Below are 27,748 nucleotides of genomic sequence, written 5' to 3'. Positions count from 1 at the left end.
AGTGCAGTGTGTATATATTGCAACTCTGTGTGTGTGTGTATGTGTGTGCACGTGTGCTAGGGAATGGGGGATGAATGGGTGCTATACTCCTATACCTTTAGGTGAGCATCTACACCCCCAGTTCATTCCCTTTTCTGTACCTAGCAGACAGGATGGCAGAGTTTCTGCAGGCAGGCTTTCCTACAACTCTGGATTTTCTTAGAGGAATCCTAGGGCTAGGAATGGGTCACTCTGGTTCTCAGGGTCCCTCCTGGGCAGTCCTGCCCTCTCCACCCTGAGAAGCTCTCTCCCCAGGCTCGCCCTCATCATCAGCTTCAGCCAGCTCCTCGGGCATTGGCCACTCTCGCGTCTGCCACTCCAGCCGTTCGATGCGGTAAGCGATCTTGAGTGCGCTGGACTCCAGCTCGGCCAGGAGGCGAGCAAACTTGGTCTGTAGATCATCGAGTTGCTGGTCAAGTCCTCGTAGCCGGGACTCTGTGGCTTCCTGGAGGGCAATCTCAGCTGCCTCAGCATTTACATCCAACTTGTTCATTTTGAGCAGGATCTCACGGCCCTTTTCCTCCATGACGACCTGGGCCTGGGGATACTCGCTCAGGACTTCCCGCAGGTCCTCCTTGCTCAGGCAAAACAGGTCTGAGTACCCTAGACTCTTGATGTTGGCTGTGCGGCGGTTCCCAGACATGTTTCCTGTGGCCCACGGGCAGACACATGGGAGGACAGTTAGTCAGGAGAGGTGTGAGGGTTTTTTTCACTCCTGAAAGGACCCCCACCTCCACATCTGTGCTTTTGAGCCTCTCTTTCAGCTTCATTAATTCTTTCTTTCAGTAGTAATGTGACTGGGTGGGTCACAGTGATCTGCTTGCCAGAATTCATAGTGTACAGGCGATAGGCATGTAATGTGATAGTTAAAAAACAGTATAGCAAGTGCGGTGTAGACCTGTGCATCCAGTGCTGTGGGAAGATAGGTAAAGAGGCCCTAACAAAAAAGAGCCTCCAAAGCTTGGAGGAAGTGATGCCTAACTGAGCAGGAGGTCAGAGGGGAAGGGCGGGGGCAGGAGGTCAGAAGGGGGGCATCTAGGCAGAGGGAGGAGTACTAGCAGAGGGATGTGAGTAGGAGCCAGTTAGGTGCTGCGGCAAACTGTAAGCAGTCCAGAGTGGTGGAAGTACAGGGTGGGGGGAGAGTGGAGAGAGGAGGGAGAGCACGGCATGCTGGTGTGGTAAGCCGGGACAGGGAGTTCAGACCTTGTGCTGAGGACAGTGGGAAAGTACTAAGATATTTTAAGCAAGGGAGCTGAATGGTGTCAGTCACATTTTGGGAAGATATTGGTGAGGGATGGTGAGCAAGGTTGATGAGGCTGGATGCTGCAAAGCTCAGAGCTGGAAGGACTCAGAAGGGGCATAGGAACTACCCTCTGTGAACACGGGCTATGCACTAGCCACTGCCATGATGCCTTACCCATACAACTCATCTGATCCTCACAAATAACTCTATGGGTTTTTAATATTTAATATTTAACTGAATATTTCATATTTAACTGAAGCCTAAAAAATGGAAATGACTTGTCCAAAATCATGTGGACAGTAGCTGACTGCATCCAGGACATGGAGCTTGAGGGGCCCTTGGAGGACAGATGTGAGGCCTTTGGAATAACTAGAGAGTGAGATCCCCAGGCTGACAGCCTGTGTGGCTTCAGTCAGTGACCGTGTGCTCACCCCTTGCCATGTTCTCCCATCCCCTGGGGCCTTAGCGCCTTTACTTGTGATTGGGCATACCAGCAACGCCTAAGGCACAGGCAGTAAAAAAAAGTCAATGAACCAGCGTACAGCACCTGGCCTGGCCTGGAGTTGGTGGAGTGAATGGCAATGCCTTCCTTCTTCCATCCTTTACATTTGGTTGTGAGAAAGTTCCTTGTACTGACTCCAAGTGTGTGCACTTCTTACCTCGACAACCTTGGACAGTTTCCCAAACATCTCTGTATCCCAATTTCCTTATTGTGAAAGTACAGATAATAGTACCTACCTGAGCTGTGGTGAGAATTGAGTGAGCTGGTACATGTGAAGCACTTTGAAGGTGGCAGGTAGTGAGTGTGCAATAGATACTAGCTATTCCTATTCTTATCATCTCTGTCATTTTCCACTGGTCTGTTGGTGCCTCGGGTTGACACTGACAGAGCAGATCTACTTCCTCTTCCCAAGGATCCACTTTGTACACTAACCTTGGCTCGGCTTCTTCTCAAGGGATGGGCCCTCCGTGTCCTGCTGCTCTTGTGAACCCTTTAGTGACTCAGGTTAAGGCCAGGTTTCCTTAATCCGTAGGCCCTGAAGTACCATTTAGTCTCAGTAGAGGGTTCTGCTGTCCCCACCGCCTCCCCGAGCCCTGTCCCGGAACGGAACCTGAGGGGCCCACCTTTGATGTTGATGATGCTGATCTCCCCAAAGTAGAGCCCCGCACCAAGCACGGCATATTGTGTGACGCCATCATCTGCCACCACGGCCAACTGCCCCTCACGGATGATGTACATCTCCCGGCCAATGTCCCCCTTGCGGCAGACGTATTCGCCTGGTGAATAGGTCTGGGGCTGCAACTTCAGCACCAGCTCCTCCAGCAGGCTGGCCTCACAGTTCTGGAAGATCTGCACCCGGCTCAGAGTAGACAGGTGTACGGACACGGCCACTTCCGCCCGCAACCGCTCAGGCAAGTGCTGTAAGATGGCTATCTCGTTGGTCATCTTCTTGTTGATCTGCAGGTGCTGGTACCTGGGGGCAAGGGCAGCAACATTCCTCCCCAGCGCCCCACACACCTGCCTCTATTTTTTCCATCAGGATTCAGCTAAGCTTTGGCCAAGGACCCAGTCACACTGAGATCTCACAGGGGTCATGGGAATACTGGACAATTGGCTGATGAATATCTTCACTCCAGGATCACTTCACAGATATGTTTTGACCGCTTCTGCCTCACCCAGGGCCTGAAAGCCTCCACCAGTCAACAATGAATAATACGCCCTTTACCTACTGTGACGCTTTACTCCACCTACCATTTAGCGATGCCTGGTACCATCCCACAGATACCTACTTCAGTCACTGAGCCCTGTATCTAGCGGCCCTCTGCTTTAGCACCCAGACTTGCTGACATCTCCTTTTGTTCACCCCACGGTAGGGACGACTATAACATAGTCAGCCATCTTGTTGGCCATCTCCTGGGACATACTGCTCTTCTCCCTTCACCCCTTCCAGGGCCTTCTGAGCCCTACCAGATAATGGCATTTTTATTCCAGGTTATCCTTCCATGTGTATGAGTTCCTCTCCCTATCAATCTCTCATCTGACCCAGCCCCCTAAGGCCAGATGCAACTAGTAGAAGCCATTCTATTCTAAGCCCCATCCAGTGGACCCCTCTCCCCATGACTCAGGTGCCCTGCCTGGCCCACCAGGCAATAAGGACCCAAACACTTCCCTCGAGCTTTATCCAGAGCACCTCTATGTGTTCGGGTCTGGGACATCATCACTCACCAGTCAATAACCCGCTGCTCCAGCCGGCGGTTCACATGCTGCTGCTTCATGTACTTTTTCACCAGTGCGTGGTCTGGGTAGAAAGCAGCATCTGCAGTGTTCATGTTGTAGATGACCGAGCTCATGCTCCCCATGATGGTGGCAAAACCCATAACAGCCAGCAGGAAGTCGCCCACCATGAAGAGGTACTCCTCCTCCCGAGCAGGCAGCGGCGTGTCGCCCACAGTGGTCAGGATCAGCGTGGAGAAATAGAAGCTATAGAGGTACTGGCGCCGCAGACGCTCAAAGCCAGGCTGCGCAGGGTCCGGGTACACCCAGGCGTCACGCCCGAAGCCCAGGTACCGGGACAGGGCAAAGTATAGACAGCTGTTCCAGTGGATAACAACAAAAATGTAGAGCATCAGCTTGGTGATGCGAAAGGCGTTCGGGTAAGCTGTGCGGGTCTCTGTGCGGTCAAAGGCCTCAAAGAGGCGGGGCACACGCAGAAAGCGGTTCAGCCTCAGCATGGGGGTGTGTGGGCCCAGCCGCACGTAGGCCACATCTGTGGGCATCAGGGAAACCAGGTCCAAGAAGAAGCTCCAGGTGCGAATGTAGCGACTTGAAATCCTGCCCTTGTCCACCACCAGGATGCCCTGGTCCAGGAATCCTGGGGATTGGGAGGCGGAGGCAGGCTGGGGTCAGCCAGGAGATGGGCTCAGGTATGGGGTGGAGTCAGGGCACCTGCCTGCTCCAGGAATCAGGGTGAGAGTGGGCAGGCCAGGGTAGGACAGGGAGAAAGACATGGGGACAGGGTGGGGTGGGCACAACCTTGCTCCAGGGTTTCTGGGATGGGCACAGGGATGTTGTGAAGCCTGGAGGCATGTGGATGTGCTCTCAGGGAGGGGCTCACTTCCTTGTGACTCAGAGGTCCTCTTTAGGAAGGTAACCTGAACAAAGGCTCAGCCTTGGGCTCACGGACCTGTGTGGAAGCGCACCACGATGTCCAATAGGTATAGCAGGTCACTTGTGTAGTCCAGCACCAACCAGGCCACCAGATAACCGTGTTGCAAGTCAGGAAAGCAGGCTCTGTGTGGTGGGGACAGCACAGATTGGCTCAAGATCACCCTCTGTGTAAGGAAATCTTCCCAAGACACTCAGCACTCAGCACTCTGCACTGCACCCTCTCTTCTGTGCTGCCCCCCCTTCCAGCCCTGCCCGAGGCCCTGCCCCTTTCTGTTGCCTGACTCCTGAGCCCTTATCTCTGCTTAAAGCCCTTGCCAAACCTGCACACGATGATGATGAGGTTATACATGACTGGGAAGACCATCGTGTTCAGCCACCAGTAGTAGTAATCCCCAGATGGGTCTAGGACAGGCAGTGATGTCCTGTGGAAGCAAGAGAAGAAGCAGTGTTCCATTTTTTTTCACCAGACATTCGTTGTTGAATTTGTCACTGGGGGCATCAAGAAGAATCAGGCTCCATCCAGTTAGATGGACAGATTGGACACAGGGGACCAGGATCTCTCACCTGGCCTTGGATGGGGCAGAGGGGCTGGACTCCGTTGTCTTCACTTTGCTGTCCTGGCTCATGCTTCCGTGATGCCTGGATGTGGGATATTCAGGGCCTCTGCCTATAGCGGCTTCAGGAGGTGGGGGCTAGTGTCTGCCTGCCTCCCTGTCTGGAAGAGGCTGCCCTTGGCCTCCAGCTGCAACTCCTCTGCCTCTGACTTCTGAAGCTCTTAGCAACACAACCAGGGCCAGCCCCTACTGAAGGGGCAGAGGCAGTGTGACTCCAGCACCCCGCCCTGTCTCCCAGGGCTTGGGCTTACACCTGCCCAACTAAACATCTCTAATGAGATCCCCGGAGAAGGTGGGGGTGCATACCTCAGAGGTAAGGCTGGGCCTTGTTTCTTCCCCCACCCTGCCAGGCTGAACAACTTAGGGGTCCTTTAAGTCAGGAGATGGGGGTATCAGTGTAGGCTCAGATAGACATTCTCTTTTACTTTGTGCAAGGTCTCTGCTTGGGCCTCATCATTTATTCATTTCACAACTATTTACTGAATGGCTCATTTGTGTCAGGTGCTGAATTAGTCTCTAGGGACAAACAATGCTTGTCACATTAAAAGTGAGCTCCGTTTTCATTATCTGCACCCTTATCTACATTTATGCCCACTTTACCTCATTTTTTAAAAAATTTATTCGAAAGAGAGGGAGAGAGGGAGAGGGAGTGTGTGTGTGTGTGTGTGTGTGTGTGTGTGTGTGTGTGTGTGGTTGTGTGTGCGTGTGCTCCATCATGGGCAGGAGAGAGAATCCCAAGCATACTCTTCTCTGAGCATGAAGCTGGATGGGGGCTTGATCTCATAACCCTGAGATCATGACCTTAGCTGAAATCAAGAGTCAGACTGCTTAACAGACTGGGTCACCCAGGCACCCCAACCTTACCCATTCTTGAGTGATGAGTGTGATGGGGGACATTATCTGGGAGTTTTGCCCCATTCTTTCCTGTTACCTCTAGTACTCAATCCCATCAGCTACTCCATGTGTTATCTAGATCCCCAACCTCCTTCAGTTTTCCCTTTCTATGAACATGCTTAAGTCTCTCCCATATCAAAACAAACAAACAAACAAACAAACCCCTGAAAATTCTCCCTCAATCTGAAGTCCTTTTCACTCCTATCATCTTTTCTCTGTCAACAGATTATAATCAGAAGACCTGCAATGAGCCAAGTCAATATTATGCTCAATATTGGGGATAAAAGATGAATGAAACACATTTCCTGCCCTCATGAAACTCATTTTGGTAGGGGAAATGGTTGGGTAGATAGGCAGTTACATATCAGTTTGATGGTACTCTGTTAGGTGAATATACATAGGGCTGATACATTATAAGAAGGGTCCCAACTGAGCCTGGGCTCTGTAGGATGGATAGGAGTTAGTTCTAGAGATGGGAGAATGAAGAGCAGTAGAGGCAAAGTAGATAGAGTGTGCAAAGGCATAGAGACTAAAAAACATAGTGACTGGGAGACATTGACTGGATTCTGTAGAGAATGTGAGGGGCTAGGGGTGCAAGATGAAGCTGAATGGAGGACAGAGGACAGCCCAGGGACAGCTTTCTCAGTCATTTTATAAAGCTGGGCTTTATTTTTTTTAAAGATTTTATTTATTTATTTGACAGGGGGAATATAAGCAGGGGGAGCAGCGGAGGGAGAAGAAGGCTCCCCACTGAGCAGGGAGCCCGATGCGGGACTCAATCCCAGGATGCTAGGATCATGACCTGAGCTGAAAGCAGTTGCTTAACCAACTGAGTCACCCAGGTGCCCAGCTGGGTTTTATTTTAAAGCAGTGGAGAACCTGCAAAGTGTTTTGTGTAGTTAAGTGCTATGATCAGATAAGGGTTTTGGAAAAGTTTCATGGAAATGTCTGTAGTCCTCAACATTTTATTTTATTTTTTTGAAATCCTCTTTTCCCATGGCTTCCATGACACCATAATTTCTTGGTCTTCTGTTTATTTTTTCTTAGTCTTTTCATAAACTCGTCTGTCCATCCTTTCTGTGTTGGTGTTTTTTAAGACTCTGACCTAGGCCTTCCTCTCCTTCCAGCTGATCTTGGCCGCCCACAGGATCTCCTTTCCCATCTACTGACTCCCAGGAACTCTGAGCTGTAGACTTCTCTATCCCACTAACTGCTTTCTGGATGTCCTTACCTGGATATCCCAGTCACCTTTAGCCCATTGGGTCTATAATTGAGCTCATTATCTCCCTTCTTCTCTTCTCTTGTAATCCCTCTTTCTGGTCTTTCATCCCAGATATCTAGCATCAGTATTTATTATTATTATTATTACTATTGTATGACATTGTGGCAGTTTTTAAAAATGGTCACAAATTCTTTGACACTCCTTCCTTGTGACTGTTTCAACCAACAGAATACAGCAGAGACACTTTTGTGGCTGAATCAGAAAAGGCCATGCAGCTTCCTTCTGGTTCTTTTGGGCATGCTCATTGTCTGGTAGCCCCCCATCAGGATACTCTTGCTTGGAACCGAGCGGCCACATTGTGAGAAATCCAAGCCACAAAGAATAGTCATGTCCCTGTACTGTGTTTGACAGTCCCAGCTGAGCTTAGCCTTTGAGTTATACCAGCCCAGGCATCAGACATATGAAGAAGAGTGAAGAAGCCTCAAGTGATGCTAGCCACCACCCTCAAGTCACCCCCAGGCATTCAGGTGTCTTATAGGAGGCCCCAGGCATCGTGGACTAGAGATACACCATTCCTGCTGTGTCTTGGTTGAATTTCCAGAATCTGTGAGCATAAAGAAATGGTCATTTTTTTACACTACTAAGTTTGGGCTGATGTGTTATGCAGCATAGTACCCAGAACAAATATATATATATATATATATATATATATATATATACATTTCCTAAGTATACAGCTTGATGAATTTCATAAAGTGAACACATCCATGTAACCAGCACTCACATGAACCGTACTCTTCCCCCTTCCAGTCATTGCTTTTCCAGGTGTAATCACCAGCCTGACTTCCAATACCATAGTTGAATTTTGCCTGTGAATGAACTTATATAAACTAAGCATCAGTTTTTAATACTTTTATTTTCCTTCCGTATGCATCTTGTCATCAAGTCCTGGTGCCCTACCTTCATGTCCACATGCCCATTTCTCTGTAGCTTTACTACTTCAGTTTGGGCCTTACTAATTTGACCATGTATAAAATTCTTCATAGTTCTCTGTTATCCCGAGGATAAAATCTAAACTCCTTCACATGGCATACGAATCTCCAGTTCCTGACCTCTGTTCATGTCTTCAGCCTCATTGCTCAGTGTTTCTTCTGCATGTTGCCTGGGTCCCAGACGTGCTGTACTGATTGTAGTTCCCAAGGCTCCTCCCCACCTGTTGTTCATTCTTCCTTACCTTGGTATGGGCTGATCCTTCAGGCTGAAATTTCCATTTCTTTTTCTTTTTTAAAGATTTATTTATTTGGGAGAGAGAGAGAGAGAGAGAGAGAGAGACAGCAAGAGAGGGAACACAAACAGGGGGAGTGGGAGAGGAAGAGTCAGGCTTCCGGCTGAGCAGGGAGCCTGAGGCTGGGCTTCATCCCAGAACTTTGGGATCACGACTTGAGCTGAAGCCAGATGCTTAAGGACTGAGCCACCCAGGTGCCCCAATTTCTTTTTCTTTTTAAAATACTTTTTATTTTAAATGAATTTCAGGCTTACAGAAAGTTGCGGAAAGTGTACAGAAAGCTCCCGGAAACTTCTTAGCCATGTTCCCTTGTTATCATCTTACATAACCAGAGTACGATGATTAACATCGGGAATTAACATTGGTACAATACTTTGAACTAAGCCACAGACCTGATCTGAAACTTGCATTTCTCTTAGTTTACTATACTCTTGCTTGTTTCTCTGCTCAGACATCATTTACTCCTGAAGACTTCCCTAAGCCGCTTTGCCCTTCTTTCCGTTCATCTCACCAGCCATGCTAAGTGCTCCTCCTCGATGGCAATGATTACATTATATTGCGATTGTCTGGCTTAAGAGCTGAGGTCTTGCAGGGCAGATACGGGTTCTAATTGATTTGGCTGGAATCCTGCCCCGTGTGGAGGTGCTTGTTCCATGTTCCTTGAGTGACTGAACAAGACGTGTCCAAGGAGGAATACGGGGCAGCAGGTGGTGGGGTAGCTAGGAAGGGGCGGTCATCGGCCGGGTACAGTCCAAGCCATGCGCGCAGATGGGGCAAAATGACCTAGTCTATTTGCAGTCAGCCTTCTCTGAGGCTCAGCTTCTCCACAGGCCCCTCGTACCTACTGATTCCTCCCCTCAGACCTACCCTTCGTGCTAGCTCCGCCTGGTCCAGGTCACTCTCCTACCCTAACCACCGCGTAGGACCATCGGCCCCGCCCCCCCACGCTAGTCTCCCAGCCCTCGGGTCTCTCTCCGAAGTCCCGCTCCTGGCCTTTCCCTGCCTCTTAAAGTCGCGTTCCTCCTTAGGTCCCGCCTTCTGCCCTCTGGTTCGACCTTTCCTCCTCAGGCTCCGCCCCCGCCCTACGGTCCTCCGCCTCCCCAGAAGTCTTTCCCTATGACACGCTGGAGTCCTTGAGAGGGGCGGGGTTTACAGGGCGAAGAGGCGGGACCCGGAGAAGAGGCGGTACTCCTCGCTCAAAATGCTGCCCGCGACCCCGCCCCGGCGCTCGGTCGTTGCCAGGAAACAAGAACGACGCTCCGGCTCTGGCCGGGTCCAGCCAATGAGCTGGCACGCCACTGCCCAGCGGTGCGTCGCTGGGCGGCTACGTGGGGTGCGCGGGGGCGCGGGTTGCGTGTGGCGCGGGGCGGGGCGCGACTGGTGCGCCTGAGGAGCGATGGCGGCGGCCTGAGCTCACCTAGCACGGCTGCGGAGATCGGGCCTGGTCAGGGTCGGGGTTCTGTGAGTGAACGGCAAGTATGAGTCGCAGGGCCCGGAGAGGCGTGTGAGGGGCTGGGAAATAACGGCACCGGATTTGGTGACTCTGCTGGTTGAGAGGGGACAGCGTGAGGGGCCGGCATGTGGTGAGGGGCCGAGTGTGAGTGGGAGCAGCGTAAGAGCCTAAGGGTGAACGGGCAAGTGAGGAGCTGGTCAAGAAGGGCTAGGGATGCTTTTCGAGGGGCCAAAGGAAAGGGACTTGTGAACATGGTTTAGCGAGGGGCTGAGGCACCTGTGGGCAGGGGTGAGGGCAACCCTGAGACCAGAGTGAGGGGGTACGGCCTTTGCGAGGAGGGGAGAGTAAGGGGCAAAGGTGAGATCTTGCAGGCTGGTGGGAAATGGGTGATGGAGTTGAAGCTAGGGCATGAGGGAAGGAATGAGGATTGTGAAGCTGGGATAAGGTTGAGGTTGGTTCTGGAGCCCACTTCGATGGACTGTCCTGCCCAGTGCCCTGCCTAGTCTCGGACCGAGTGGGACAGCTTGGGTGAAAGTGTTGTGCACTTGGCTTTAGGAGACAAGAAAAACGAAGGCGTCATGGGCAGTAATAACTATGAGAACGAAAATCATTTTTGAGGCTTAGTTTTTAACCAGAGTAATCACTGAAACTGCGGTTTCTCAAGTTCCTCTTTGGGGCTCCAAACTTGGAGATGGCCTTTCTCACGGAGGGTTTTTTGGCCACGACAGCCTATGTTTGTTATCTCTCCACCTGCTTCCGGGCAACCTGACTCCCGTGCGGCTCCTCACTTTGTTTAGCTGTGGGGCTCTGATGGTTGTCATCTAAATTGGACTAACCATTTTCAGTTGCTAATTCTACTTTCATGAAAGTCACGTGGTTTGTTACGTACAACACTATATTTAGGCTCAAACAGAATGGCTTTGGTCTCAGTTTCTTTCAGTTAAAAAAAAATCCTACCTTTTTGAGGTAAGTTTATATACAATAAACTGCTCATATTTAAAATGTGCATGAGTGTTGCCATATGTTTACATCTGTGAAGCCATCACCACTTTCAAGATACTGAACATTCTACTGCCCCCTTTGCACTCCTATCCCTTTGCACTCATTCCTCCGTCCATGACACATTTTTGTGTTCACTTTATTAGTATTTTACAGATCCCTTTCTCCCTGCCAACCCATACTACATGAACATTTTAAAAGTTCTAGACAGCTGGTCTAGTGGTGGACACTTCACTTTCCCACCACTAAATTTTCCTCTCTAGTGACTGTCGATCACAGGGCCCAGATACCTTCCCAAGCCTCAGGGATATTTAAGCCTTTCCTATCCAGACTGTTTTCTTGCGAATTAGGGGCAGTCCAAGTGCAGGTTGCCATTCTGTTCTAGAGTCTCAGCCTTGGGACCAACTGTTCTGACCAATGGCACGTTTTCATTGCTTCTCTCTGGAGGCCATACATTTTCATGCTGATGGAACCCTTGACCACATACCTTGATGGGCCGAACCCTGTATAACTGACACGCATCATAACAGGGTTTAGAGCAGTGATTCCTAAACACTGGGCCAAGGATAGTGCCAGTCCATGATAAAGATTTCATCTGTCCAAGGAGGAGGGCGAGAAAGAGAACATATGAAACATGAATTTTTCATAAAGATAAGTTCATTCTTAGATTACTCTTTTAGTGTTAAAGTGCTGACTGATGAAATAATGACAGTAGATGGTGGGTTTTAAAGAAATGGTCTGATTTGCCAAAATAAGTAACAAGCCTATTTTAAAAATTCTGTAGAAATTATTTTTACTGGTTCCTGAAATGGAGAAATTTAGAGTGATGATGGGTGGTGGTTGTTATTATGGTTGAGAAGGCCTAATTCTAGATAATTTCTGAAATTTGAACAGTATTCATTCAATCTCACTTTTCCATGGGTTTACATACTTTGTGAAGTAGGCACAGGCAGGAATTCTTATGTTATAGAAGATGATTCAAACTTATGAACCAGAGGTCACATAGTGGTAAAGTGGCAAAGCTGAATCCAATCTGGTTTCCTGAGAGTGGGTGACTTGGAGGAAGAAGGTTTGTAGCAGAGTGAAAGCCATGTTGACTAAAAGGCACGTTAGGTATGGGAAAAGTTGTGACAGAGGACATTATACTGGCAAAAAGCATTTTTTATGATTTGCAATTAGTGTGGTTCCAAAAGAGATTAAAGGAACTTTGAGGATGATATTGTGGCAATGACATGGGAACAGGTATACATAATACCTGGATCACATTGTGTTAGTGGTAGGATGAGTCAAGGCGTCAGAGTGTTCTTAGGGACTGTCCAGATTCTCAGGTGTTCTGGAGAAAGCACTGGGTTTGGTAAGCTATATTGAACTCTGTTGAAATAGTAGTTCAGTGAGTAAAATGGATTTTGACTTAGACATACAGCCCAGTGGTAGATCTGAGAAGTAACCTAAACGAGGGTGGTGATGTAGAGGTAGAAACATGTTTGGAGTGCTGTATGTAATTGTTTATTCTGCATCTGCTATGCACCAGGCACTCTGCTCAGTGCTGGGAGAGGTGGTTCATTCATTCATGTATTAATTCATTTATTCATTCAGCTCATGCTTTTTCAGTATGTAGTCTGTCCTTGTGAGGCTTACATTTTATGAGATAGCAAAGTAAACAAGACATGGTCCTCTGAGGTCTCAAGGAATTCTCAGGTTGGGAGAGGTAGATACATGAAAAGATAATTTTAGTTTAGAGAGAGAGTGTGAAATACAAACACATATCATGGCGATATAGTCTCTCCCTGTGTCATACATGTTCTGTGGTCTACCATATATGCACAGGTATTACAGATTTATATATCCAAAACAGCACTCAGTGTCTTTGCTCTGAGAGCATGCTGTTGTATCAGATGCCCTGTCTCAGTTCCGGCAAGGACTTCAGTGTCCTTTTCATTCTTTCTGCTTCTTCATCCCCTGCATTTAATCACTCACTAAAATCTTCATATATTTCTCTCTAAAGTATTTTCCTCTCCATCTCCATGGCTACTTCTTAACTGTTAAAGTTTTAGTTTACTTCTAATCTCTTATCTGGATCCCCCCACCCCCCAATAGTCTCCTGCCTTCAGACTTGCTCTTTTCTAGTCTGTCCCTAGAATGATCTTTCTAAAAATACAAATGTAATCATGGAGCTCCTCTCTGCTTAAAAACTTTTGGCTCTTTGTGTTCTGTAGGACAACATCCAAATTCCTTAATATGGCATCATTTGGCCTCAACTCACCTCTCCAGCCTCATCGCCTGCCACTCCTTACTTTGTGTTCTAGCTTGAATAAATTGTTCACAGTTCCCTAACAAACATGTTACTTTTTTGAGCCTTGAGATCTTTGTAATAGCTGTCTCCCTTGCTAAGAATACTTCTTCTTCTCTGCCCAGTGAACTTCCCTTGTGCTTTAGGATAGTTCATTCTCTCCTCTTCTTTTTGACATCTTCTTTGTCATCATCACCCAAGAAGGGTGGAGAAAGAACTGTGTGTGACATGGAGATTCACTGCTCTAAAGGGGAATCACTGTGATAGAAGTTATGTAAAGGCTGTGCTAAAGTCAGGCGAGCTTCCCTGCAAAAGCAGAAGTTCTTGGGGGAGAGGGGAGGGAGTGAGTTGGAATCATGCATTGATAGCCCATTTGTCTTATACATGTAGGCTGAGGGATGGACAAGCAGGGAGGATATGTGTAAGCTGAGCTCTAGTTTAGTAGGCTCCTGTGATCCCCCCACCGCGCCTGCCTTTTGTACTGCTATGAGGTTTTAATCAGATCTTTCTACTTTCAGTATTTAGGGTAATGGCTCATTCATGCCTTCTATGTGAGTAATCAGTCATCTTGCCTAGGAAGAGCCATTGTAGGAAGAGAAACCTTAGGACTTTTCTGACCTGTTCTTGAAAGGTCATTTTGGTCTCTCCCTGTCTGCTGTGGATATTGTAGGTGTATCCCTGCTCTCAGCTCCCTCCCTGTCTTGCCTCTCCCAGGGCAAAGGTTCATAAGGGAGGCTGAGCCACTTCCTGCCCTGTGCCTGCTATTCTGAGGTTGGTGGACACCCTTGCTGAATGTGCCTTATTATAAGGCTATATTTTGTGCTATAAGGTGAGTGACTGACCTTGGCTGTCTGTGGGTCTGAAAGATCAGTTCTTCCTTTCCTCTTTTCCCCTGTGGCTGAGCCTGAAGTTACATCTAGGAAGAGAGGTCTACTCTTTTTTCTAGACTTTGCAGTGAGAGGAAAGGGCGCAGTAATAAGGTGGCGATTCCATTCTCTTTGTCTTGTTTTGAACTTTGCTCAGTTAAGAGGGAATGAGAGAGTCTTAAATAGATGACAGGAACACCAAGCTATGGTCTTCTTTTGTTTTTGCCGCATGTGAAGGGGGCCCAGGTTAAGTGTTAGGTTTTGTGTTCTGAGACCCTGATTTCAGTGTGGTTCTTCTCTTTGAGGTCTTTGAGAAGAGTTGAAGATGAGGGCTTGAAGAAAGGTCCTGGAGGCTATCCTCCTTGGGTCTGTGAGAAGTGCCCTTTGTTGGTCAAGTAGGGAAGCAGAAGTGGGCACCCCAGTTGCAGTCAAGGTAGGAGTTGGTTATTAATCTTTGAAATTGAGTTCTAAGAGCTGAAGGGAGTTCAGTTTTGGACATGTTAAGTAAGATTTTACTTTGCTGAGACCGGTTGCTTTGCCCTTCCTCAGCTCTCTAGATTATGAGTGTGAAGTGGTAGGGATGGATGTGTCAGAGCAGGTTAGATCTCTTCTCAGAGGTAAGGATATCTTGGTCAGATAAGATCAGAAGAAGGAAGGGAGAAAAGAAAATGTCATTTACGGAGAGACTGCTTTGTATGCCTGGCATGCTATGCAGATTATTTTATTTAATTTTTATAACAGTAACAATACTTACTTCATCAGGAATTTATAGATAAGGACACTGAGGCTCCCACGTATGAAGTGATTTATTTAAGGTCACACAGCTGGAAAATGGTGGATTGAGATTCAAACCAGAGCTCCTGTTTTACCTACTACTTTGTGTTACTCTTGACGTTATGGCCTCTATTTATTTTCAGTCCTCAAATGAGATATGATTGAGAAAGGATTCTGTAACCAGTAATGCTCTTGTACCAGTTAGGGTCCTTACAGAAGGCAGATTGCACACATTTAGTTTGGGAAGAATCTAATAAAGGGATTATATTTACAAAGGCATGGGCAGAGTTTAAGGAAACAAACAAGAGGGATGGAGTCTGCCAGGGCTTCTAGCAGTGAGAGAGCTAGTAACCAGTATTCTCTACTGTTGGCTTTGCTTTCCACAGCCCATGCTTAAGGACTTGGGCAGACAGATAAGTACCTTTTTCAGTGTGTCCCTGCTGCTGGTAGCTACTAGGGTATAGGACTATTTGATGGTTTATAGGAAACCTTGTATGAAAGACTGAGCATCCGTTCTGTGGCTCTACCCCCTCTCACTTATTCTCTTCTTCACCACCCCCATTCTCTTGGGCGAGTGAATGTGGGAGGATTAGGTGGTTGGTGGGTGGTGATGGATACTAGCTTCCCCATTTCAGATTTCAGATTTTTTTTCTTAAAGATTTTTTTATTATTATTTATTTATTTGACAGATCACAAGTAGGCAGAGAGAGAGAGAGAGAGAGAGAGAGAGGAGGAGGAGGAGGAGGAGGAAGCAGGCTCCCCACTGAGCAGAGAACCGGATGCAGGGCTCAGTCCCAAGAACTGGGATCATGACCTGAGCCAAAGGCAGAGGCTTTAACCCACTGAGCCACCCAGGTGCCCCTCAGATTTCAGATTTACCTGAACTGGCACCCATCCTTTGTTACTGTTTTCCTCCTTTCTCAGAGCAAGTGGAATACCTCAGTTTCTCAGAGTGGTCCTGTATCTGATTTGCCTGTCAGTTATCCCCATCTTTTTTGTCCACAACCTGTTACTTTCTTCATAACTTTTCCTCACTTGACAGACATACTTGTGGCTCTCCGTCCTAAAATAAAACAACACCAAAGGATAAAAACTCTTTCTCTTGACTCCTCACCTCCCACCCCTCCTAGCTTCTTTAAGCTGTTGCCCTATTTTCATCCTTCCCTTTGTCACTGACTTTCCTGTATTGCATCTTACACTTCTTTGGCTCTTAGTTATTCTTTAACTATTTACTTCCCTAAGTTTATCTCAAACTTGATTGCTAAAACCAACTGATCATTTTTAACATTCATTCTACTTAGTCTGTCTGTAAACTGTATATTTTGGCGATCTCCACTTTCTTGAAACTTCCTTTCCTTGATTTCTAGATTATCATTATTGCTTGTTTTTTCCTTCCATTTCTGGCTCCCTTCACAGTCCTCAAAGATACTTCCTTGCTTTTCTAATTTCTGGTTTTCCTCAGGATGTCACTCTCAGCTCCTTTCAAGATCTGCTGTTCTCTTTGGAGATTTCATCCATCTCCATAGCTTCATCTACCACCTATAAATTGTTGATTCCTGGATATATATCTCTATAGTCTTGATTTCACTCTTGAGCTCAAGTATTATGTTTCTGTTTGCTTTCTGATATCCTATAGATGTCTCAAAGGTTAACATATCTCAAAGCTCAACAAAGTTTATTCATCCTCTTTTCTAAAACACCTTTGTTATGCGTTTCTCACCTATTAATGGCATTATCTTTTACTGAATCTCCTATCCATGGTAGAGTCTTCTATTATCCTCCATCCATTTGACAGGTCTTGTTACTTCAAGTTAAGTGGATGCAGATTATCTGCATTTGCATCCCAGTCTTGCTACTTACCAGCTGGTTAACTTTGACAGTATATTTAGCCTTTGTAGGTTTTTATTTTCTCATGTGTAAAATGGAGATACTAGTACATCTAGGGTTTTTATGAGGTTTGAATGAGCTACTGCATATAGTGCTTAGAGTAGAGCCTGGCATGTAGTAAGTGCTTAATATATGTTAGCTATAATTATTTTAAATTTAGCATTCAGTTCCACAAGCATTTTTGAAAGCCAGGCACTGTGTTGGCACTATAATTGCAAAGAAGAATGAATGATATGGTCCCTTTTGAAATAGCTTGCTATTATTGGCAGAGATATTACAGGTGTAAATAATTTCATTATCACCTGGGACATGCTAAGATGAAGGTGAATTTCAGATTTATCTTTTCTAATTTTGCTCTTACCACCTTACTTTGTCTATCGTCTGCCTTTCTCTGCTCCACCTTACACTGCTATCTGACATCTCTCTCTTTTTTTTTTTTTTTCAAATTAACATATAATGTATTATTTGCCCCAGGGATACAGATCTGTGACTCATCAGGCTTACACATTTCACAGCACTCACCATAGCACATACCCTTCCCAATGTCCATAACTCAACCATCCTATCCCAACCCCCCTAACCCCCAGCAACAACCCTCAGTTTGTTTTGTGAGTTTAAGAGTCTCTTATGGTTTGTCTCCCTCCTGATCCCATCTTGTTTCATTTTTTCCTTCCCAACCCCTCCAAATTCCTCATATCAGAGACATCATATGATAATTTATCTGACATCTTTTTTAAAAGCAAATTTGATCTTGTCATTTTCTTGTCTAAAAACCTCCTTTGTTTCCAGGGTGTCAATAGACAAAACCTAAACTTGTTAGCATGATACTCAATGATAATGATACTCTTCACCCATATTTACCCTCCAACTCAATAATGTTTCTTTCTTCTCTAAGTAGTCTGTGATTAGGCCACCCCAAACTTGGAACTGATTTTCAAATTTGTCATGTTTTTTCACAGTGCCATATTTTTGTACATACTGTTTTTAATGCGAAGGCCTTTCCCTCTACTCTCTTTGTAGCTAGTATCTCATTGCTAAAGACTTAAGTCAGACATCACCTCTTTTCTGGAATCCTGTTATAATCTCTCAGGCAGAATTAGTTGCTTTCTTTCGTGTCTCTGTAACTCTTTTGTAAGTACCTCTGTTTATAATATTCATTGGATTTTTTATTTATTCTCCCCACCCAAATGTTTTTTTCTGTCTTCATATTTCCATTGATTACTTAGCAGAGTACTTTATCAATATGAATGTACTTGAGTTAATCAGTGAGTGAGCCCAGCCTGATATTCAGTATTGGCCATGCCCTTTATCATAAGACTGTCTCTTCTGTTCTGTGGGTTTCCTTAAGCCTAGTTGCTACCTACCTTTAGTTGTGAGTTGGTAATGGTGAGAGAGAGTATCTGGGTGGAAGGGAAATATGTTAATGTAACTCGAGGGCAAAGCGTGGGGCTGGTGCCAGGTCTCTGGGTTCCTTTAGCCTTTGTTGAACTTAAAGAAGAAGGACAACTGAACCACACCTTTCCTCTGAAATTTTTTTTACTTGTCAGAGATAATACTGCTGAGGGGTAAGGGGTATGATAGAGAAGGAGCTGTGAGCTATGGTCTAGAACAACAGCTGTTTTAGTACTTTTCCCCTTTCTTTACTAAGGGTGTCATGTCATGTCCCCAGGAGTAAGTGTTGTAAAAATCTGGCAGGATGGGGGTATATGTATATGGGAATGTGTCTCTGTGTTCTTTGCTGGAATGAAAATTGTTCTGCTCTTTTGGTTTGCTCTGAATTTCCACCTCTTATGTGTATATTCAGATAGTTAAGGGTCTGTTGGATTATTTTCTATTGGGTGGGCTTCTAGGGAGGGCCAGTGATTGGTAGAAAAAAAATTTCTTCCTCAGTAGTCCCAGGTGTCTGGAGTCCGATCGAGACCTGGTTTCTTTTCTTTCCTTCTTTTCTTTTTTTTCTAAGATTTTATTTTTTTAAAGTGATCTCTACACCCAGTGTGAACCTCCCAATGTGGATCTCCCAGTGTGGACAGAAGAGTTCCATGCTCTACTGACTGAGCCAGTGAGGCACCCCAAGACTGGGTTTCTTTTCTTTCTTTCTTTAAAGATTTTATTTATTTATTTGAGCGAGAGAGAGCACACTGAGAGAAAGGTGCAGAGGGAGAGGAAGAGGAGTAAAAGGAGAGGGAGAAGTAGACTCCCCGATGATTAGGGAACCCAATGTGGGGCTCAGTCTTAGGACCCCAATCATGACCAGAGCCAAAGGCAGATGCTTCACTGACTGAGCCACCCAGGCACCTCAAGACTGATCGTTCATTTGTTTGTTTGTTCATTCATTCATTTGTTCATTCATTCATTCACGTAAGCATTCATACATTCAGCAGATATTTACTGAATTCCTAGGTAATGCTCTGGTACTAGGGATATAGCAGTAAATAAAATAGATAAACCTAGCCCTCAGTGAGGTTGCATTCTGGTGGGAAAGCTAGACAAATAAATAAGCAAATAAATAGCTTTAGGTGCTAAAACCTGTTAAGAAGAAGGTAAGAATAGGAAGCTAGAGAGTGAAGGTGGGAAGATGTGCTTTTAAGATATAATTAAGTAAGGTTTCTCTGAGGAGATGGCATTCAAAAAGAATGGAGTGATGGGAAGAAAGTGAAGATCAGGGGAAGAATACTCCAGGCAGAGGGAATAGAGATTATTCAGGAAGACCTGTACGAGTAAATCAAATGATTTGGATTATTGCTAGTGTGATGGGAAATCTTTGAAAGGTATTCAGCAGAGGAGAGATGTAACATAATTAGGATTTTACAAATACTCTGTGACTCAGCTCAGTCAGTTAAGGATTGACTCTTGATCTCCCCTCAGGTCTTGATCTCAGGATTGTGAGTTCAAGCCCCACATTGGGCTCCACACTGGGCATGGAGCCTACTAACTAACTAAAATAAAATAAAATAAAATAAAATGAAATACCTGTCAGGGGAGGAGGGCGGGAGGCAAGACTGGAAGCATGGAGACCAGATTGGAAATTATTACAATAGTAGACACGTTTGAGGGTAGAGGTGATAAGGTGTGCTGATGAATTGGATATTGGAATTAATGAAAATAAATAAGGATGATGCCCAAGTTTTTGGTCTGAGCATGTAGGTGAATGTTGTTATCATTTCTTGAGAGGGAGAAGGCTGGAGGAGGAACAGATTTAATGGTAGAAATGAGTTCTCTTTTAAACACATTACATTTAAGAAGCTATGGTGAGTGTGTGTGCATGGAATTTTCAGTGGATTGGTGGCTCTGGGTTCTTTTGGGGAATGGGGAGAGGCAAACTCTAGTTGATCTCTTCCTTCTCTATCTTTGAATTAGATTTACCAGTCGGGACTAGGCATTGATCTCTGAACTCACTACTCCAGCCTGGTGTATCTTTGGCTCCATGGCCAGCTACTGGCTCCTGCAGACCGGATGAAGCAGACTAGAGACACAAGTGGAGAAAACCTCCAACTGGCAGATTCTTGGAGAGTGGCCTTCTGGCCACTGGCCCTGCCCAGCCTGCCTCATGGAGAGGATGAACTGGTTGAGCAGACTGGCCTCCCGGGGCCCTGGGCACCGTGTACCTCAGGGGGCCAGTATGCAGACTCCTGTCGTGGCTGATCCTGAGACCTGCCTCATGGTCTTTAAGAATCACTGGTCCCAGGTAGGAGATTCTATGCCAAGTGGCCTGATTTACTGGCTGCCTGAGTTCTTCCACCCTACTGTGTACTCTCACCATCATTAGTCATTATTTCATCTAAGATTCCTGCAGTCTTCTTTCCTGTTTCTTCAGGTGGTGCGTATCCTGGAGCGGCAAGGCCCTCGGGCAGCTCCTGGGGGTGCGGATGATCTCAGTGCTGTGCGCAACCACACTTACCAGATGTTGACACTGCTGGTAGAAGATCGTGCCGTCCCCTCAGCCCCTACGGCCCCTGGGCCCTTGCTAGAGTTTGCTCTGCGTGAGGACCTGCTAACCCGTGTGTTGGCGTGGCAGCTTCAGTGGGATGAGCTTGGGGATGGGGTTGAGGAACGGCGAGCTGAACAACTGAAGCTGTTTGAGATGCTAGTGAGTGAAGCTCGCCAGCCACTGTTGCGACATGGTCCAGTTCGTGAGGCTCTGCTGACCTTGCTGGATGCCTGTGGCCGTCCTGTGCCCAGTAGCCCAGCACTGGATGAAGGCCTGGTGCTACTTCTCAGCCAGCTGTGTGTGTGTCTGGCCCGGGAGCCTTCATTGCTCGAGTTCTTCCTACAGCCACCTCCTGAGCCTGGAGCTGCCCCCCGTCTTCTCCTCTTTTCTCGCCTCGTTCCTTTCGTCCATCGAGAGGGCACACTGGGCCAACAGGCTCGTGATGCCCTACTCCTGCTGATGGCTCTGTCGGCTGGGAGTCCCACTGTGGGCCGCTACATTGCAGATCACTCTTATTTTTGCCCGGTCAGCACCTCCTGGAATGGGGGGTGGGGTATGGTTTGTAGACGTTGGATAGCATCTTGCTATCCAGAAGATGTGGAGGGGCTATGTATGGGGTCCTTCTCCTTTAGGTAGTAGCCCCTAGGTTTGAAAGAAGTACCTGGAGTTGGGGTGGGAATGAAACATAGGCTTAGGTGGATAGCACCAGTACTAAGGCTCTTCATGGGCCAGTGTTCCCAGGTGATGTCCTGGCACTTTTGGTAACTAAATATCTGATTTGGGAATAGCTCTTTCCCCTGTTCCTGTCAAAACTCTGGGTTACTTACTCCCCTGCTGAGCTTGTTTGAGCAATATTGTCTGAACTTTTGGTAACCTGTCCTTGGGGATGGCCCCCAGGTGCTGGCCACAGGGCTGAGTGCCCTGTACTCCTCACTGCCCCGAAAGATTGAGGTTCCGGGGGATGATTGGCACTGCCTGCGACGGGAAGACTGGCTGGGCGTGCCAGCCCTTGCGCTGTTCATGAGTTCCCTAGAATTCTGCAATGCAGTCATTCAGGTGGGACTGGGGTTCCCAGGAGGTCTGGTCTTTGGTCATTCTGGGGAGATAAGGGGGAAGTGGGCATATTCCCTAGAATTCTGCTATTCTGCCATCTTGGGGGTGGTATGCCTATTTGTACCATTCTATTCCCTTCCATACAGTGGCCACCTCACATTCCTCCTCCCTCTCTCTCTTACACCCCTACAGGTGGCTCACCCTTTGGTGCAGAAGCAGTTAGTTGATTATATCCATAATGGGTTTCTGGTGCCTGTCATGGGCCCTGCCTTGCACAAGGTGAGAGTTATGGGTGGCAAGGCAAATCAGGGTATTAGGCTGAGGGGTGGTGACCTAAATGCCAGAACTAATAGGGGAGACAGTGGGCAGGGTACTCCTCTCTTTATCCATGTTTGTTCCTGCTTCCTCCGTAGAACTCAGGGAAAGCACTAAATTTCCAAATTTTCCCTTCCCTTTGTCCAGACCTCTGTGGAGGAGATGATTGCCAGTACCGCGTATCTGGAACTTTTCCTGCGGAGTATCTCAGAGCCTGCTTTGCTCCGTACCTTCCTGCGGTTCCTGCTGTTACACCGGCATGACACCCACACCATCCTTGACACCCTCGTTGCCCGTATTGGCAGCAACTCCCGGGTATGGCCCCTACCTCTGTCCTGGCTTACCTGGGTGAGCCATCTTCTCTCTCTGACCTTTGTTCTGGGAGGGTGTGCCTGCCCTTTTTTGGCCTTTGTCTCCAGCAATGACTTCAAAGTTAGGTGGCATTTACTTTCCAGTATTAAACTTTTTACCATATGTTGGGTGTAGATTTTAATCTGCTGCCTTGGTTTTGTGATACATGAATCTAGAACACGGTTACTTTTTCTGGATACTGGCTGCTCATCATGACTAGAGGTTTTGCCATTGTGCTATACTTGTAGCTTTGGCGTGAGCTTCTCTTTAGCTGTGTGTTGTTCTGTGGCCTGCTGTGGGTAACTTGAGATCACTTCTTCATGTTTTGTATCTGCTTTGATAGGTGATCCTGCTGCTACTGGTATACTTAGCTTTTCTCCCCTTTGGATTTGCTTCATTTGAACTGCTATAAGTCAGAGCACCCATTCTGGTCCACCTACCGACTTAAACATTCCTTTTTTCTGAACATTTATACTGAATGTTCGCTACATGCCTTGCTGTTTTCTCGTACTAAGGATAAATGGTAAACAGGATAGACATGGTTGCTGACTTCATGGAGCTTCCTTTATAGACCCACAAACCCATTAATAGAATAGCTGAAAATTGTGGTCATTGTTATGAAAAAAACTAAGCAGCGTGCTTAGGAAATAAGCACGAGCTGGGTGCTTATTAGGGTGTTCAGAAACCTCGCTGAGGAGGTGACATTGAGCTGAGACCTAAATGTCATGAGGGAGTTTGCCTATTGAAGAACAAGTGGAAGGAGAGTCTGGGCGGAGGGAGCAACATGCAAAGGATATGAGATGGGGGTGAGCTGAATGTATTTGAGGAAGTGAAAGACCAGTATGAATGGAGGTGATGTGAGCAAGAGGGAGAAGGAAATTAGATGAAAGTTGAGAGGTAGGTAAGATTCAGATCATGCATGGCCTTGTAGACCATAGTAAGAAGTTTGGATTTTAACCAATATATGAAATAGGAGTAAGTAGTTTCTATGTAGTAAAGACCCAAAGTCTTTCTAGGGGAAGAAAGCTGTTTGTTTAGTCATGGATTTTATGGCATTTATTTGGCTACGCAACCATTTTTGTTTCCTTCTTATTATAAATAACTGAAGTTCCCTAGGTCCATATGTTTGAAAAAGAAGTTCTTGGATTACTAAAGGTTATGGAAAACTGTTCAAGATAATTGAGATACCTTGAGATATCTGTAGTCAGCCTTGTGGTAGGTGAGGTTTCGGAAGAGCTATGAATAACTGAAGGGTATAGAATAACTAAGGGTGTCTGAAGGGTATCTGAATAATTAAGGGTATGGATAAGATATTTCACACTGACTCAGATGAGACCAGTGTTTCTGAACCGGGTGAACACTTCAGAATTTGAAAATGGCAACAACAATAACATATTCTAGGCTCTGCCTTAGCTCTCTTGAATTATAATACACAGAGCATATGAATCAAGTAATTATGATACATGCATGGATTAAGTAAAAGGTAAAAATCAATAAAGGATAGGAGTCAAAACTTTAATTTTATAAAGATACCAAAAAAGGTTTATTTCTCGTTATGCTAAAGTTAAACCATGGTCTTAATCTTTAATCTAATGGGATGTCCTGTTCGTGTTTTGGGACCATTAATTTTCTTCTTGAGGTTGATTTTTTTTTTCCCCCTGTGCTAGGCTCTATCTGTCTTCCTTTCATCTTAGTATTATCCTCACTTCTTTGATTCTCTCTCATTTTCTTTCGTCTCTAGCATTTGTTTCTATTAGTCTTGCGTTTGGTCCTCTGGTCTCAAGGGCCTTCAGGTTCTTGGGCTATTTCTTCCTGGTTCCTGCTTCTTGGAGGAACCAAATGCTTCTGATTTCAGTTTGCCTGTGTTAACTGTGTAATTGCTTTCCTTTCTGTTGCTTGGCCTTTTAAGGCGTGAATCAGTTGCCCTGACTTTGAACTTCTTTAAGCTTGTCTTTTGTGGCTTAAAGTGAATCATGCTAGCTTATCAGTCTGTGTACCTGGCTATCTGTTTTAGTTTCCTATTACTGTCATAACAAATTACCACAAACGTAGTGGCTTAAAACAACATGGATTTATTATCTTGTGATTCTGTACATTATACTATGACACGGATCTCATCAGGCTAATCAAAATGTTTGTTAGGCTTGTGTTCCTTTCTGGAGGCTCTAGGCGTAGATCTGTTTACTTGCTGTTTACTTGTTAGTAAAATTTGTTTCCTTGGAGTTTTAGGACTGAGATTCCTGTTTTCTTGTCAGCTGTCAGCAGAGGACCATTCCCAGATTCTGAGGCCAACCAAATTCCTTGTTTCATGGCCCCCTTCTATCCTCAAAAGCCATCAGTGGTGAATCAGGTTTCTCTCGTGCTTCAGATTTCTTTCCCTTCTTCTTTCTGACCCAGCTGGAAAAGGTTCTCTGTTTTTAAGGACTCATGTGATTTGATTGGGCCCACTTGGATAAACCAGGCTACTGTTCCCATCTCAGATTCCTTAACCATAATCATATCTACAAAGTACCTTTTGTCATGTAAGGTAAAAATACGGATTCTGGAGATTAGGACCTAGGCATCTTCCGTTTTTCTACCTACCACGAGTGTGAATGTTTCCTTTGCTAGTTAAAATGGTCAGGGTAAATCTGAACGTTTTTGCTGTCCAAAATGGGAACTGCTCTCTCATCTCTTTCCTGCTGCAGTTGACTTTTAATGCTCCCACAGTCATTTAGTAACCGATGAGCTCCTAGACTGTGCAGCGGTGTCCTGGCCCAAGACCCAGTAGTTGGTCTTCAGAGAGCTCCAGGTATACTTGCCATGAGGGAAGTAGAGAGAAAGTGCTGTGGGGATTTGGAGGAGGATTTCGAGGGAGTGCTTACACACATCTATACTCTTCCCCTCTCTTCACCTAGCCAGAGAACCACCTTCTTATTTTCTAAAACAAATGGTCCCCTCTATTCTGGACCCACCTATTTTTTCCTTTTCCTGTCACCTGTGCTTGAGTTTCTCTTCTACCTTCTGAGAGATACACCAGTATTGGAGAGGTGACTCAGATTCCTTGTTCACAGCCCCACCTACTTCGCGGCTGGGATTCTTCCAGGTTCCCTCTGGCTTCTGCTTGGCCTCGGCTGTGGTCTCTACTGACAGGCATTTACTCAGTTATCATATTGCTGTTGGCTCCTGGTAGTCATTCACTCAGTCCCAGTATTTCTTGGGGTCTCTCTTCATAGGTACTCATTCCACAGCCAGAGAATCTGCTGACATGTGTGTGGTCTGTAGAAATACAGAATCTGACATACGTTTCATTACTATCTGTGAACAGTGAAGTCTTGCCTATAAAGATCATATGAGCATTTATTTAATAATTGAATGATTATTATATGCCAGGCCCTGTGCACATTGTTACTCTAGGAGTGGTTGGTTGGGCCTGGGGCTTGGGGGGGTTCCCATTTGGTAAACATCTTGGAGGGTAGAGAGCTCTTATGGTGACTCCCTCCCTCCTCCCCCACTCCCCAGCTCTGCATGGTCTCTCTGAGTCTCTTCAGGACCCTACTGAACCTCAGTTGTGAGGATGTCCTGCTGCAGCTGGTTCTCAGGTACCTGTGGGGACAGGGCTGAGGGATGGCTGATCCTGAACCCTCCAGGCCTTGTGCACTGCTGGGCAATGGGTTGTATTGGGGTTGCTCATGTGTTTCCTGGCTTAGTCGTATAGTTTCATTGGCCTGATGTTCTCCCAGGTCCTGTCCTTTCTGATCTATCCTGTGTCCTTTTTCTGCTGTCTTTCCCAGGTATCTTGTCCCATGTAACCATGTGATGCTGAGCCAGAAGCCAGCTGTACGTGATGTGGACCTATATGGACGAGCGGCAGACAAGTTTCTCTCCCTAATCCCCCGCTGTTGTCGGCATCATGCCCCTAGCCCACCCCGTCCAGAGCATGCCTCATGGGCACGAGGTGGGCCTAGCAGAGAGGCAGGGAGAAGGGAGGACACCACGGGTATGGCCTGGGTTCTGGAAAGCCTAGCAAGAAGGTGGGGCTAGGGTGTGCGGAGAAGGGTGGCCATGAGTGGCATTCCATCTTTGCGGTGGTCGATGATGAGGGGTCTTGCAGGGTGGATTCTTAACTCCACCAAAGAAATGTAGCTTCTGAGCAAAGTTGTTCTTCTTCATCCCAATCCTGTATTGTTTCTATTTTCCATTGTTTCTTTGGTGTTATGGGTGGTGAGAGAAGGTGGTGGATGCTGAAAAGCTTAATTAGGAGGGTGGAGAATCAGCTGTCTGAATAGATCACATGTCTTTGTTGCTTGTCTTCTCTATCAGTCTCCATAGATGTCTTATCCTTCCTCTTAGCCCCGTCTCTTTGATCCCTCCTATGTTTTTTCCCTCTGTAGGCCCTGGAAGCCCGAGTGTTGACTCCTCTTCTGTGGTGACAGTGCCCCGGCCCTCCACACCATCTCGTCTGGCCCTGTTCCTGCGACAGCAGAGTCTGGGTGGCTCGGAATCCCCAGTTCCAGCCCCTCGCTCACCAGGGCTTGCTGCATCCCCAGCCTCCAGCCCTGGCCGAAGGCCCAGCCCTGTGGAGGAGCCTGGTGAGCTGGAAGACAATTACCTGGAGTATCTGCGTGAGGCACGCCGTGGTGTGGACCGGTGTGTCCGAGCCTGCCGTACCTGGTCTGCCCCATATGATGGCGAGCGGCCCCCTCCTGAGCCTAGTCCTGTTGGCTCCCGGACTAAGAAACGCAGCCTACTGCCTGAGGAGGACAGGGACACTGTGGGGGAAGGGGAGGAAGAAGAGTTGGGGAGTGGGGGGCTTGCTGGGGGTTCAGGGGAGGGCCCTGGCCTCCTGCCCGCTCCCCAGCTCAATGGGGTGCCAGGACCATGGCCTGAGGGGGCCAAGAAGGTTCGTCGGGTACCTGAGGAGGGAGCTGGGGAACTGCCAGAGAGCACCTCCGAGGGCATGGTAGGACTAGAGGGCTTTGGGCAGGAGCTCCGGGAACTGGAAGTGGCATTGAGCAATGGGGGGGCTGGCTCAGAACCCCTGCTAGAGCCTCCACTACCTCTTGAGGAGGAGGAGGCCTATGAGAGCTTCACCTGTCCCCCTGAGCCCCCTGGCCCCTTCCTCAGCAGCCCTTTGCGGACTCTCAACCAGCTGCCAAGCCAGCCCTTCACTGGTAAGCTACTTAGCCTAGGCCTTCTCCTTTTTGTACACTTTGCATGTACTTGACATGTTTGTGCTAATATCTGAGATTTCTTGGCCATGTCATTTCTGTGTACTTGCCCAGCTCCTCCTCCATTTTGCTTGGGTCCCTTCCAGACACATATCATATTGTACTTAATGTCTCTGTGTCTGTCTATATATCTTCCATGCTTGTGCTGACTTGAGT

The 27,748-nt window shown here is 46.9% G+C and overlaps 2 protein-coding genes across 11 annotated transcripts in view; one reads left to right on the top strand and one right to left on the bottom strand.

The window, feature by feature from the left end:
- Positions 1–238: 238 nt before the first annotated feature.
- On the bottom strand, positions 239–5,077 carry CNGA4 (cyclic nucleotide gated channel subunit alpha 4). The gene is made up of 6 exons (XM_059158080.1): positions 5,016–5,077; positions 4,772–4,873; positions 4,468–4,574; positions 3,510–4,155; positions 2,408–2,757; positions 239–687 (listed from the first exon to the last, which is right to left on the bottom strand). Exons 1-6 carry the CDS (start codon positions 5,075–5,077, stop codon positions 239–241), a joined length of 1,716 nt encoding a protein of 571 aa, XP_059014063.1.
- Positions 5,078–9,818: 4,741 nt separating this feature from the next.
- Positions 9,819–27,748, top strand: part of FHIP1B (FHF complex subunit HOOK interacting protein 1B) — a 31,956-nt gene continuing 14,026 nt past the window's right edge. The window contains exons 1-9 of one of the 10 annotated variants that reach the window (XM_059134575.1): positions 9,819–9,942; positions 20,093–20,420; positions 20,529–21,188; positions 21,561–21,719; positions 21,909–21,995; positions 22,179–22,346; positions 25,884–25,963; positions 26,156–26,361; positions 26,756–27,535. In XM_059134575.1, the coding sequence (XP_058990558.1) occupies positions 20,283–20,420; positions 20,529–21,188; positions 21,561–21,719; positions 21,909–21,995; positions 22,179–22,346; positions 25,884–25,963; positions 26,156–26,361; positions 26,756–27,535 (2,278 nt within the window). In that variant the 5' untranslated portion in view covers positions 9,819–9,942; positions 20,093–20,282. Of the gene's footprint in view, positions 9,943–13,930; positions 14,038–14,375; positions 14,508–20,092; positions 20,421–20,528; positions 21,189–21,560; positions 21,720–21,908; positions 21,996–22,178; positions 22,347–25,883; positions 25,964–26,155; positions 26,362–26,755; positions 27,536–27,748 lie in introns of those variants that run through there. The other 9 variants (XM_059134526.1, XM_059134565.1, XM_059134590.1 and 6 more) reach the window with 9 other exon arrangements.

This window comes from Mustela lutreola, chromosome 1 (assembly GCF_030435805.1).
Source record: "Mustela lutreola isolate mMusLut2 chromosome 1, mMusLut2.pri, whole genome shotgun sequence".
In the NCBI taxonomy this organism is placed as follows: domain Eukaryota; kingdom Metazoa; phylum Chordata; class Mammalia; order Carnivora; family Mustelidae; genus Mustela; species Mustela lutreola.
The sequence above is the reverse complement of the archived record's forward strand: the minus strand, read 5'-3'. Positions and strand labels throughout refer to the sequence as shown.